This window comes from Paralichthys olivaceus, chromosome 3, assembly GCF_024713975.1.
Source record: "Paralichthys olivaceus isolate ysfri-2021 chromosome 3, ASM2471397v2, whole genome shotgun sequence".
Lineage (NCBI taxonomy): Eukaryota > Metazoa > Chordata > Actinopteri > Pleuronectiformes > Paralichthyidae > Paralichthys > Paralichthys olivaceus.
In genome coordinates, this window is record NC_091095.1 from 19,940,622 (window position 1) to 19,953,182 (window position 12,561).

General features: G+C 43.9%; 1 protein-coding gene across 4 annotated transcripts in view; it reads left to right on the plus strand.

Annotated features, from left to right (window-relative positions):
* The window catches only part of lnx1 (ligand of numb-protein X 1), a 32,801-nt gene that overhangs the window by 19,078 nt on the left and 1,162 nt on the right, over positions 1 to 12,561 (plus strand). For 2 of the 4 annotated variants that reach the window (XM_020080381.2, XM_020080383.2), the window contains 8 exons: positions 1,679 to 1,932; positions 4,069 to 4,227; positions 5,964 to 6,172; positions 6,507 to 6,935; positions 8,038 to 8,172; positions 10,206 to 10,383; positions 11,272 to 11,518; positions 12,160 to 12,318. In XM_020080381.2, the coding sequence (XP_019935940.1) occupies positions 1,679 to 1,932; positions 4,069 to 4,227; positions 5,964 to 6,172; positions 6,507 to 6,935; positions 8,038 to 8,172; positions 10,206 to 10,383; positions 11,272 to 11,518; positions 12,160 to 12,318 (1,770 nt within the window). The remainder of the gene's footprint in view (positions 1 to 1,678; positions 1,933 to 4,068; positions 4,228 to 5,963; positions 6,173 to 6,506; positions 6,936 to 8,037; positions 8,173 to 10,205; positions 10,384 to 11,271; positions 11,519 to 12,159; positions 12,319 to 12,561) is intronic. The other 2 variants (XM_020080382.2, XM_020080384.2) reach the window with 1 other exon arrangement.

Consider the following 12,561-nt stretch of genomic DNA (forward strand, 5'->3'; position numbering starts at 1 on the left):
TTCAGCTTCAATTCCTCTAATTGATGCTGACTGACACGAGGAAAGATTCTGCCCCTTCCACACTGCAGCTCTGCCCTCGCCTCTGCTGATGATTGAAATATTGCTCTATTCAACCACTTCACTCAGTTAAGTGGTGTGTTGGTGCATGGACATGCTTGATAGCATTCAATTTGCTAACTGAATCGATGGACAAGAATAACTCAGAAGGGCACTGCCCGCACACAGATACACAGACATGCACACACATGCAGAGACACATGCACTGTATTGCAGTGTTATGTTACAGAGCTGGGATCAATGGGTACAGATATAAAGCATAGTTCAGGATGAGAAGATTTTCCCTGTGAAATATATGGATAGAATGTACAACCCACCAAGACAGCTCTGTTTTTGAAGAGGCTGCTTCTTGTCATGTGATGATGTGTGATGCTCACTGACTCTCACCAGCTTGTAATCTTGTTTCTTTTGTGGCTCAGTAATTATGGCCACCGTTTTAACCTTGCTGTTACTTAACCTCCCCTCCTTTTTCACCTAACATCCATTTATATAAGAGTCCATGGTACCCAGCCCATCTTCCATCTTACAGCACAGGAGAATGGATGCTGCTCCCTCTTGTTTTTCTGGGCTACTGTTGAAGCAGAGCCTGGGTTTGATCCAGCTCATTAAAACCCAGTTAATGTTTGTGCTGATGGCCCCGCAGAGACAGCCGGAGAGACAAGCCAGTGTTATTCCTGCCTCTGATGAAGCGTCAGCTCAAAGCCTTTATGGCTTACATATGGAGAAAAAAATTCTCCAACAATACAACTCCCTGCTCTTTAGGGATATCTTTAATTCACAAAGAAACATTCACAATTTAATTTTGTCAGTATGAAAAAGCCTTTTATGGCATGTAGCATAATACGGGGGAGAGAGAGAAGAAGAGAGAGACCTTGTCAATGTGTTGTGGGGATGTTGACAGCAAGAAGACACCTGCAACTTGGGAATTTGATTCAGACGATCTCAGTTTTATATTCAAATGTTGTGTCAGTTTCCAAACCTCTCCGCCCTGTAATGAGTGTTTTCTTACATTTGTGTTCAATCATCTGTCGTGTATGCTCACAGGCTAAGCCGCAGAGAAAGCCCATCCTAAATGTGATGCAGGCATTGTTTTACAAAGAAGGTGCTCAAGCAACAGAAACTGACACTTTTTCTTTTTGAGAGTAAATATGACATACCTGGTACATTCTTAGCGAGCTACTGTGAGTGGATTTCTAAGTGTGAGCGTTGGGAAACATATTACCCCAACATTTGCTGTTGCGGCTGCGTGGTATCGTGGAGAGGTTCTGTGTGAGTGTTAAGGTCAGATAAGCAGCCTTTGTGTGAGGCAGTCTCAGTAGAAGACAGAGGTCAGTGTGCAAAAAGCCTCGGGCTGGAGGAGATGCAGAAATCGGCTCACATTAGTTCTTAAGAACATGACCTTTTCCTTCGATGTTAACATGAATTTGTTGACTTTCACTCTACTGTGATAAGCGGTGCTGTTTTTTGGTTTTTGCTGCTTCGACATGTCGTTCATTACAGGATGTCAGCATGCTATGTCAAATCATCAACGTCACCATTTCATTAACATGTCTGGTATTAAGTGCACCATGCCATCTGTGTAATATGAGTTTGAGAGTGACCTTCTGACCTCTGTGTGCAGGTGTAAAGGGGCCTCTCACTATGGGCTCTCAGCAGACAGGAAGCGGCGCTCGCAGGAGGGCGAATGCACCGACAGCACATCGGAGCTCACCATCGCCACGCTGCCCAGCGACGGCCCCACCTCTGCCGCCGTGGCCCTCCTGTCTGATGACCCGGGTCTGGTCAACCCTGCCTTCGACCCCAGCATGGAGGAAAACAGCCAGTCAGGCAGCACGACCAGCCTGGCCGCCCGCAGCAGCTCCAAGAAGAGTGAGTGTGAGTGGGCGTATGGATGTTTGTACTGTGTGTGTGTGTGTGTGTGTGTGTGTGTGTGTGTGTGTGTGTGTGTGTGTGTGTGGTCATGTTCAGTCTTGCATGATGTTACCCTGAAGTTATCTGTCGAGTGAGGGAGAGAGAGGGAGACAGCTAGAGGGAGTGTGTGTTAAGCCAGAATGACAGATTGAAAATCAATAGAGAGAGTAGAGCTTTCTAGTCACAGTTACATAGTCTCCCGGTCAAAACCTGATACAAGTAATCTATGTCTAACATATATTTACACCTGTAGACTCACGACATACAGCCGAGCCACTCGTTCACCCTCGAACACAGTCTTTGTTTTCCCTAATGATCTGTGATAGAAATCCTATCAGCCAATTAGCTCTACTGCCTTGTTTTTTCCACCAATCCATAAAATCTCTCTGTAGAAAACACAAGAGAAGCAGAGAGAGAGAAAGTCACAGAGAGGGCAGGTACATTATGTACTCAAGAAAAAAAAAGGAAGGAGAGATATGTTAATACCGAATGATGTGGTCGAAGCTTTCCCTCCATCTCTCCCACCTGTGAAACCAGGAAACAGTCACGGGTGTCTTACGCTGGCCCTCCATCGCTCCCTCCAGCCCCTAACATGAGCAGTGGGGACACCAAATGACGCTGCACCAGCACTTTAGGCTCGGCCGGCCGGGTGCCCACCACCACCACCACCACGAGCAGCACTACTGCTGAACAAGCTGTCAGCTCCAGAAGCGGCTGGGGCTTTTAAAGAGTAATGTGGCTGTCAGGAGCCCTTGCATCTCCCCGAGCCCACAGAGAGAGGGAGGGGTGCTGCAGAGGCTTGCTGCCCTGTGCTCAGTGCAGCAGGGCCTCTCCACTGCAGCCTCCTGTTGCCCGTCTGTCTTTTTCTGCGAAAAGCAAAGTAGCAGACGAGACTCTCTCTGGGAGGGTTTTTTTTCGGACATGGTCATTAGAGTCGACGTCTTGTTACATCACTGCTGTGGTTACGCAACCATGTAACTATACTCAGCAAAGATTGGATTTATTAATTAAACAGCCACTGGCTGAAAGCAGCTCCACTATCCACAAAGAGGATGCTCTGTTTGGTCTTGTTGAAAGTTGCTCAACAAATAAACCTCTGAAAAAAAGGCTGAGTGGAGGCCAAAAACCCCTCCTTCGTTTCAGTGAGACCATTGTGATGACACATCAGATCCTGCTACAAAGGGCTCCAGGAAAAGACACAAAAGGACTTTCAGACAAGAAAAAGCTGAAGGAGGCTCCACTTTTATCTTTCAAAACTTTTCTTTTCATACAGTTCAAGTTCTTTAGTTCTGTCTTTCTGAATATCATAGCTTCTTCTTCTACTTCTTCTTTGTGCGGTTTATTGGCAGGTGGCAACCAATGTCAAAGTGTATTACTGCCATCTATTGCTATACTTCTCTTTCCCTTTTCATTACTTCAAACACCCCCCCAGGGGAAAAAATTTAAAATATCTCAGCTTTTTCAGTTACATTTATTCAGGTTAATGAGTCATGTTCCTTATGTGTTATCATTATCGGCTCCAGCCACCCTGTGACCCTTAAAGGTCATTATAAACACTGGATTCATGGATGGATGGTTGGATGGATGGATTGGTACTTTGTATTGATAAATATGCGAGAGAGTTTAGGTAATACAAATTAATGTCACTTGAGTTATAGCCCAGTTGATATTTACTTACTGAGTTTTATTATTGGGTGCATTGCTATATATCACACCACCAACTGCCTATCAGGAGAAGGGTATTAAACTGGCACCCACTTGTAAAAACATGGCTTCATATTCATACATCAACAGACAGCTGAAAACTGACCAAAGTTTTGAAATTTCAAAGTATTTAAAAACTACAATGTCTGGCATCAGGTAAACCTTAAAACTCATGGTTATATTATTCCGATGGGATCATACACGTATTTAATCTTCTTACCTGAACAAATCTTTTGAGGTTTTTCCCTACAGTTGTGTTTTTCACTCTTAATGTTCTCTAAAGCCTGAATAGGCATGTCACTGGCTGCAAGGAGGCCGATCCAGACATGTCCGGGCATGTTGAGGGTGAGGTAACCTATAAAATGCCTCTCTCTCTCTCCCATGTCTCCATTGCAGTCAGAAATTTTGACCGATCTTCTGTGAGGAGCCGTTCCTTCAGGAGGTTGAACCGGGCATTCAGTGTCCTGCGGAGGACCAAGAGTGGCAACGCAGTGAGCAATGAGACGTCTGAGGAGAGAGACAATACCAGGAATTCCACTGGAATTCCACAGGAAGGTATGGATCAAGCTCTATACATCTATCTCTTACTTTTTTGTGATGTTTCTTGATTGAGTGATGTCACTGCTGAGTCTGCACTTGAGTGCGCGCTCCCAAATGTGTGTATGTCCAATGCTTGGCTGTACAAGGATGGTGACACAGCTGGGAGCCCACAGCGTAACAGTAGCATATGTTTCTTTAATAATTCAGTGGCAGATTGCGTAATGCCACTGGTGCATCACTAGAGACGGATCAGGAGGGGGAGTGGTAGCGGAGAGAGCCGTGTTCTTGACATGTTAGATGTTGTGTGGAAGAAAAAATGTGCTCTAGAGATATTTAATGTAATATCCACAGTATGACCCTCATGGTATGGTAAAGTAGAGTCGGGAATACAGCCAAGTATCCAAGAGCTTAATGTTGGAAGTAGAAGAGCAGCATGATGAGAAGAGGAGAAGGAATGTGGTATTGCGTAAGAATGAAGGATGACGAACGATCAGGGACTAGATTATTCTCTGTGGCCATCACTGTGGAGGCTGAGAGGATAGATTAAATATTCATTGTGTTGCCTGCTCCCAAAGACACCAAGATAGGCAGAGGATGGAGAGTGAGCTCTGATCAGCTGCAATATTAAATGGTCTTCAATGTGTGGACTGATCCATACAGGAAAAATGGAGGGAAGAGCAGATACATAAAAAATAATTGAGGGAAGAAATTATGGCATAGCAATGTCCTAAGGAGGGCATGACAATAAAGAGAAATGACAGGATGAGACAGAGGTGAAAAGGGTGTGGGATGGAGAGATGGAGGGGTTACATAATAGCTGCAGATCTCTGTGTAAATGTGCTCTCCACCCTTGGAGCAATCTGCAAAATATTGACTTTGGAATGGAGAAAGTGCAGCGTGAGTAGAAAGAACGACTGAGGCTATGGAGCGAGAGACTCAGGGGGAGAGAGCCCACTGAGGAACAGGGAGAGGGAGACATTTCTCATAACCAAAGAAAAAGAAATGCAAGAGATACATCTTCTCAGTAATTTATTAGCCAAGGCCGAGGGCCAAAACTGTCGGAAAGAATCCCACCCACTTCCATATAGGCCAGTCCAGGATGTGTCATTCTACTGGTAAGCTGAATTTACCACTGAGCGTGACGGAGGAGCGTGCACCAGAGAAGTTGATAGAACTGGCAGAAAAATAAATGTTTCTCAGAAATGTTGGGATAAAATACTGACCGTATATTAGAAAAATATTTTCGTATTAAATCCTGTATTGATTGTTAAGGCAAATTCCGGTGTCTTGATAGTGTTGAATTGAAAACCAATATTAGCAGCTTTTGTTTTTGATATCATGCTGTGACAGCAATTAAAAACCTTGGGTAGATATATTGTCACAAGAAAAACATCCCCACCCAAGTAATAACTTTGGAAATATGAAATTGCGGGTTTTCCCAAGCATACTTGCTACAGATGTATATGACTAATCACTAAAACATCAACCGGTATAATCAGCCAAGTAAATTTTCCCTTTTGGCTTGTACAAGTTTATTTTACTAACCTGAGGGAGTAGGGACAGCTGGTTCCACCGCTGATCCTCTCAGTTTCTCTTCCTCCATGTGTCTCTCTCTCACTCTGCAACACTCACTTCATCTCCCACTTCCTCTCCTCTCCTGTTTTATTTGGCTGTTCTTCAAATGTAGTTTTTCTTGTCATTATGCGGTGAGAATATGATCATCCTTTTCCTTCTCTCATCTTCTTTTTTAGTGTTGGCTCTTCCTCAGCTCCATCACCTGATCCCTGATGGAGAACTTACCAGTATTAAGATCACGCGGATAGATCCCTCAGATCCGCTGGCTATCAGCATTGTTGGGGGCAATGAGACCCCCTTGGTTCGCATCCTCATCCAGGATATCTACAGAGAAGGTGTCATTGCACGGGATGGACGTTTGCTGCCTGGGGACATGATCCTGAAGGTATTACCAAAACAACTAGAATGGTACTCAATAGAGCGCATTCTTCCACAATGGCCTAACAGCGCCCTCATGAATATATATTTAAATTCACAAGATTCAGATTTTTGTTTGGATCAGAGATATTTCTGTTTGGATCTGCCCGTTTATCTGGATCGGCTCCAAAATTTAATGGGTTCATCCTTGGTTCACTAATTCCTGAGTAATACCGTTAATAAATACAAAATAAAAACAAAACAAACACCAATGAAAACACAACCGCCTTGGCAGAGATGATTACAGTTGTATCCCATGTCAATAAGAAGGAATCAATATAATTAATTTACTTCTGTCTCAGGTAAATGGCATCGACATCAGCAATGTACCCCACTGCTACGCTGTGACGACCCTCAAACAGCCGTGCCAACTCCTCCGGCTAACCGTGCTCAGAGAGCAGCGCCATCGCTACCGCTCACACTCACATGGCCACCTGCATGGCCATGGGCACGGCCATGATGCCGCTGGGGGTCACCCATCTCACGGCCTACCCCACCATCCCCTGAGGGATGACAGCATCCATGTGGTCCTGAATAAAAGCAGTCCAGAGGAGCAGCTGGGCATTAAGCTAGTGAGGCGGCCAGATGAGCATGGAGTTTTCATATTTCACCTGCTGGAGGGCGGCCTGGCAGCTCGTGACGGACAGTTGTGTGTTGGTGACCGTGTGCTGGCCATCAACGGGCACGATCTACGTTATGGAGCACCAGAACATGCTGCTCTGCTTATTCAGGTCAGTCAGCAAAGGTCAAGGGAAAGTCTGTCTTCCTTTAAATGAATCGATTTAACTTCGACAGCAGGTCTGAGCATTTTGTAGAAAGTTCATAGTTGTGACACTCAAATTAGTTGTTACAGACTGCAAACAACATTGGGCTCTGTTCTTACCCAGGGTCTCTGAGGTATTAAAGATAATTGTGGTGATTCAGGCTAATTGTGTTGTACTGTGCTGTTGTGTCTGCACTCACTGCAGTTAATGGTATTTAATTGTGGTGATTCCCTGATGGACCGGGCCATGCAGCTGCCTCTGGTTCCTGGTTGATACCAGTCAATGGTGGTGTGTCTGTTGCTAATCATAGTTAATTGCAGAATGTTTGTGGCCGACTGTGCTGGGTCTCTGGGCCCGCAGTTCCTGTCTGAGCAGTCTGACTGGCTCTTGTGGATCTCTGAGGAGCCAAGATGGCCTCTCAGAGAAGGCATGCTCTGTCAGAGATTAAGAACTGGCAGGGAAGAAATTAAATTAGTCCAACTAAGGCAATAATGGGCTGTAGCTGGCTAATTCAGGAGTCAGCTCTGTGCAGCAGAGACCAGGGGAAACCTCGGAGGAATGAGTGAGGGGAGGGGGGGCAGGCAGCCAGCTCGTAAGTGGGTCTACTGGAGCACTTTCATTTAAATGTGTGAATGAAAGTGGGACTGGCAAGTTCACTGGTGGGTCTTTGAATTGCAAAATAGGTTGCTATTCGGTGGCAGTGAATTTGAATTTTCCAGCAAATCGGTTATTGAAGGGATGAGTCACCCAAACTGAAAAAAAACATACTTTCACTCTGAGTCTTTCTGTTTAGTGATATACACGAATAACGTTTTATCTGTAATGCTGCGATGACCACTTATCAAGGAACTGTTAAATATTTCTGGGAAATTTGCTCATTTGCTTTCTGAGACTTTGTTCACTATGACTTTAACCATTATCTAGTATGCATAGCTTAATATTAAGACTGGAAATGATGTATCCTTAAATACCAGGCAGACAGAAGAGTGGTGATCTTGAAAGAATGCTTGTTATCTCAGTATCATTTGGAACTAATGTCTGATCTCTGTTGTCTCTGAATGGTCTCTAGGCAAGCGAGGAGGGTGTCCACTTCATAGTGTCTCGTCAGATCTGCCTACCAACACCAGACATCTTACAAGAAGCTCCGTGGGGCATGGATGGTCCCCCACCATATTCCCCTGTGGATATTGAGCAAACACTACTGGTGAGCAGCACATACAGATTCACAGAGAAAAGCTTTGTTCCACCGTCTCCCCTTCTCCTGATAAAAATTCCCTTTTAGGTGCAAATGATCCATGGAGGTAGACTATTATTCTCCCATCAAAGCATGTCATTCAGGCAGTACAGCAGACAGTCTTCGCCTCGCACAGAGCTGTTGCATTCGTATCAGCCATCTTTCTTTCACCACAAAGAAAGAACATCCCGTCACCCTGCAGGATTAAGAGTATCATCTGCCATCCTGCAGCAAAAGCTTTTCTCCAGCCAGTGAAGTCAGTTTCTCTACATTACTACATTAGTGTATCTCTAGTCAAAACACTACATGCTGCACATACTGCAATAAAGTGACAAACAGGCTAAATCTCTTTGATTGATTAATACTGCTCTCACAACTGATGTGTTAAAATGATGCCACAGCACGTAACCAGATTCAGCTAGCATTGCTGCGTCAAAAAATAAAAAATGCATCTCTAAACCTTCCGAACATTGGGTCCAAACAGATGTTTGTCCCTAACATTCAGGTGAGGGGTGGTGTCTGGGTAAAGCATGCAGGAGGCAGGACATAACTTCTGCTGCGAAGTCCCATTCTTGTTTACACTACATCAACTCTTGCATCTGTCCTTCTAATGAAAGCTCTAAAATCTCATCGTCTTTCCAAGTTAACATCTTCATCTGTGTGTTATTCATGTATAGCACTTCTTTTTCATGCTTGTATTCTTTTGGGGTGTTTTTTAATCTGTTTTGCGTCTGACACAAGTTAGAAAGTCATTAACACACTTACTCACTTGCTGTATTCTCACATAGTTGCTCAAGGGGTCTTACTGGGAAAGTTCAGACATTTGCACATACAGTCCCTCAGTGCATGTCTGAAAACAGCTTACATAACACCTTGTGGTATAACCTTTGGCTTATTTATGTTTAAACAAATGAGATATAATGTGTCACTGCAATTTCTAAGTTTTACTGGAGCTGGAAAGACAGATACTGTTACTCTCTACCGCCTCAATGCTGACACAAATGTACATGTCAAACGACTCCTTTTAATGTAGCCACTACTAAGGTTGGTTACCTCTGACTTTGCTGGAGAAAAATGTTATATATGATGAGTCTTTGTCACCATCAAAGTCCCCATTACATATTAAATACACAGTACACTACAACCTACTTCACATTGCATTGGAAGGCAGTTACGTGTGGATGGTGTTTGCGCTGCGACACCATACTCAGAACCATGTGACCACAAGTGCTCTCCTCCTGTGAGCGCAGCAGAAATGTGTGAATGCAGCACATTGACAAAGCAGCACACACTACATCCCATCAACCTCAATGTGTCCGTGTGTTTTTCATTACGCTCCCTCGCCGTCCCCCATCTGACACACACTCACCCGGAATATCAAACGCCTTCACCAAATCAAATTGCACATCATGACGTCTATGAATTAATCGGTTTCTCTATATCAAACACATTATGAAAAGGCTCTTGAGCTGCCTGAGGTTCCACTCTCATAACCGCCATATATACATTACCATTTATGCTAATGAGGTCATTCATTAATTAGCAACTACGTCTCTGTCATTGGACTCCCAATAGCACATCACAGGTGGTTTTCATACGAATTGTCCAAACATTAAGGGGCTATCACAGGCCCCAGAGAAAACAGTCCTTATTAATATGCAAATGTGCTGCTGTAAAATCTAATCAGTTTATATAGTCTGAAGGTGACCTTGGTGTAACAGTTGAGTTCATGTCAGGTTTTGGTCTTGAAATGTAGTGTTTAAGTGAATATGAATACTTGAAAGATGAACATTTACCAAAAGGTTGGGACCATAAAGCGTAAGATTGGGACATAAGGAAAAACAGCCCTGTCGCTTTTGAAATTCAGCATTTGAGTTCAGTGTTATTCATATACTATCAAATCATAATGTCCATTACTTCAATGTACTTTACAGAGAAAGGTCAAGGCCTTACAAAATTGGAGATAACAGCCATTATTAATTTGCCACATTTCCTCTGTGAAGGACTCTTGCCAGAAGCCTGCGTGCTACGAGAAGACAGTTACTCTGACTAAGGAACCGTACGACTCCCTGGGTATGACGGTGGCAGGGGGCATGTCCAGCCGAGGGTGGGACCTCCCCATCTACGTCACGAATGTGGACTCAGATGGAGTGGTGGGACAGGAGGGCTCCATTCGAAAAGGTAAAGTGAATCACTAAGGAATGTCTTGTTTCATTTTATTTATCGCCTGTACACTTAACCCTAGAATGATCAGACTCATATTTTTGACTATAAGAAATATTTTATTCAGTGAAAATTAGACATTTTAAACAATTAAACAATTGCTCACTGGTGAACATAGTATTTGATTGTCACATTACACAGGGATGTCAAGTATTTGAATTTGGTGATGAACACTGTGTATATAACAGAAATGGTGATTGATGAACACTCTTGACCCGTGTTTCATTATGAAGGTTATTCATCCAGCAGAAAACTCTGTGGTGCTGCTGCGGTTCAGTGCTCAACAAATTGGCTCTAACGCGCCTAAATAAAAAACACAAACAAACATTAGCATCACAGTGCTGAGGGCCGACTGTGTATTTGTGTTTGGTACATGATCGGAGCAAAATCACACATAACTGGATGTGATTGCAGCAATCTTGGTATCAGATAATGCATTTTCCATGTAACGCCAACATATCCGTCTTAAAATATCACCATATTAAGCTTCTCATTACCCCCCCGCCCAGCTGCAGTGGCTGTCTCTGTGTAGTTATGAAACATGGTTGTGTATTATAATAGACTATTATTTTGCATTTGCACAACCATGCAGAGTAAACGTGTCCTTCGATTAGCGTGTTGGAGTGAGTCGTCTGTTTTTCATGCACCACTTTCATCACTGAGAGCCTTTTTAATGCACAGGTGGCGCTTCGTTTCCATCCCTTTTGTGTTCCAGCAGGGAAGCTGTTGTATATTAAATAGGCAGATGATGAGTCCCTGTCCTGTGAGGTTTTTTAAAAACCCGATTATCAAGGCAGCCAACTTGGGTGGATGATGAGCTGTGCTGTCCTCTTCCTCACCCCGCAGGAGACATCTTGCTAAACGTGAACGGCATGGATTTGACGGGGGTGACGCGAGGCGAGGCCGTGGCCAACTTGAAAAACACCTCCTCTCCTGTCGTGCTCAAGGTCTTAGAGATGCGTCCTCCCGAGGAAAGCCTGCAGGAGTGCGCGTTGCCGCCCTGCCTCACACCCTCACCCACAGATAGCACCAAGAGTCTGCTGCCCAATGACGATTACTCCCCACTGTGGGTGTCATGGCTGCAGCTCCCCAGGTGAGCATTCCTGAATCCACTCCATATTCATTTTTTGCCTTCTCTCCTATTTGTTCTGTGCCCAGTATAATTGACACCCCCACACTGGTTCCTCTGACCTTTGCCAGCTGGTGCTGAGTAACATTTTGACAGAGCCAGCTGGGAGAGAATACTCATTATACTTGCACTGCTCTTATATCAGTTCAACTTTCTTTCAGAACTTTCACTTGGATTTTAGTATATGAATTTATCCTCCCCACATTTATAAGTGAAATAAAAATGTGATCATCCTCGAACTCCATCCTCAAATTGATTATGAGTCATAACTAAGTACGAAACCTCCATGGGAACGTGGTCTAGACCAGTGGAGCAACTAAAAGGATTTGAATTAAATTTTCATTCAGCCCTGTGCTCTTTGTCTGAGACTGACATAGAAGTCCCATCATTGGATCACGTCTTCTGAGAGGAAAAGCCTCACCTTCATTCAAAGAGCTACCAGGTCTTTATCTGGTTTCATCAGCCTAGCTACAATTCACACTCAGCATGGATACAAAGTGTGTGTATATATATATATATATATATATATATATATGTACTGTATATATACGTTAAAGGTGAAGTTGAGAGATTAGTGTTTTAAAGCTCCCTCTTGGCTCATGCAGGCATCTCTACTGCTGCAAAGACATCATCCTGCGGCGGAGCACTTCGGGCAGCCTGGGCTTTAGTATCGTTGGAGGTCAGGAGGAGGTCAACTGCAATCAATCCTTTTTTATCCGCTCCATCGTGGAGGGGACGCCAGCCTACAATGATGGCAGGATAAGGTATTCAGCCTTTATCACTTCTTATTTCCCATGAGCAACACTATATAGACCAGCTTCAAAAAATGGAATGATAAAATAATATAGTATTTTAGTGCATTATTTCTTACAGAGAGGGTGCAGCATGCAGGAGGCAGGATCATGTGTTTTCATGTGTTTTCATTTATACCAACACCACCATCGGCCCCTGGGCTAATTTGGATTTTATCCACTGTTTTTATTTGGGGGATTACAGGACAAGATCCT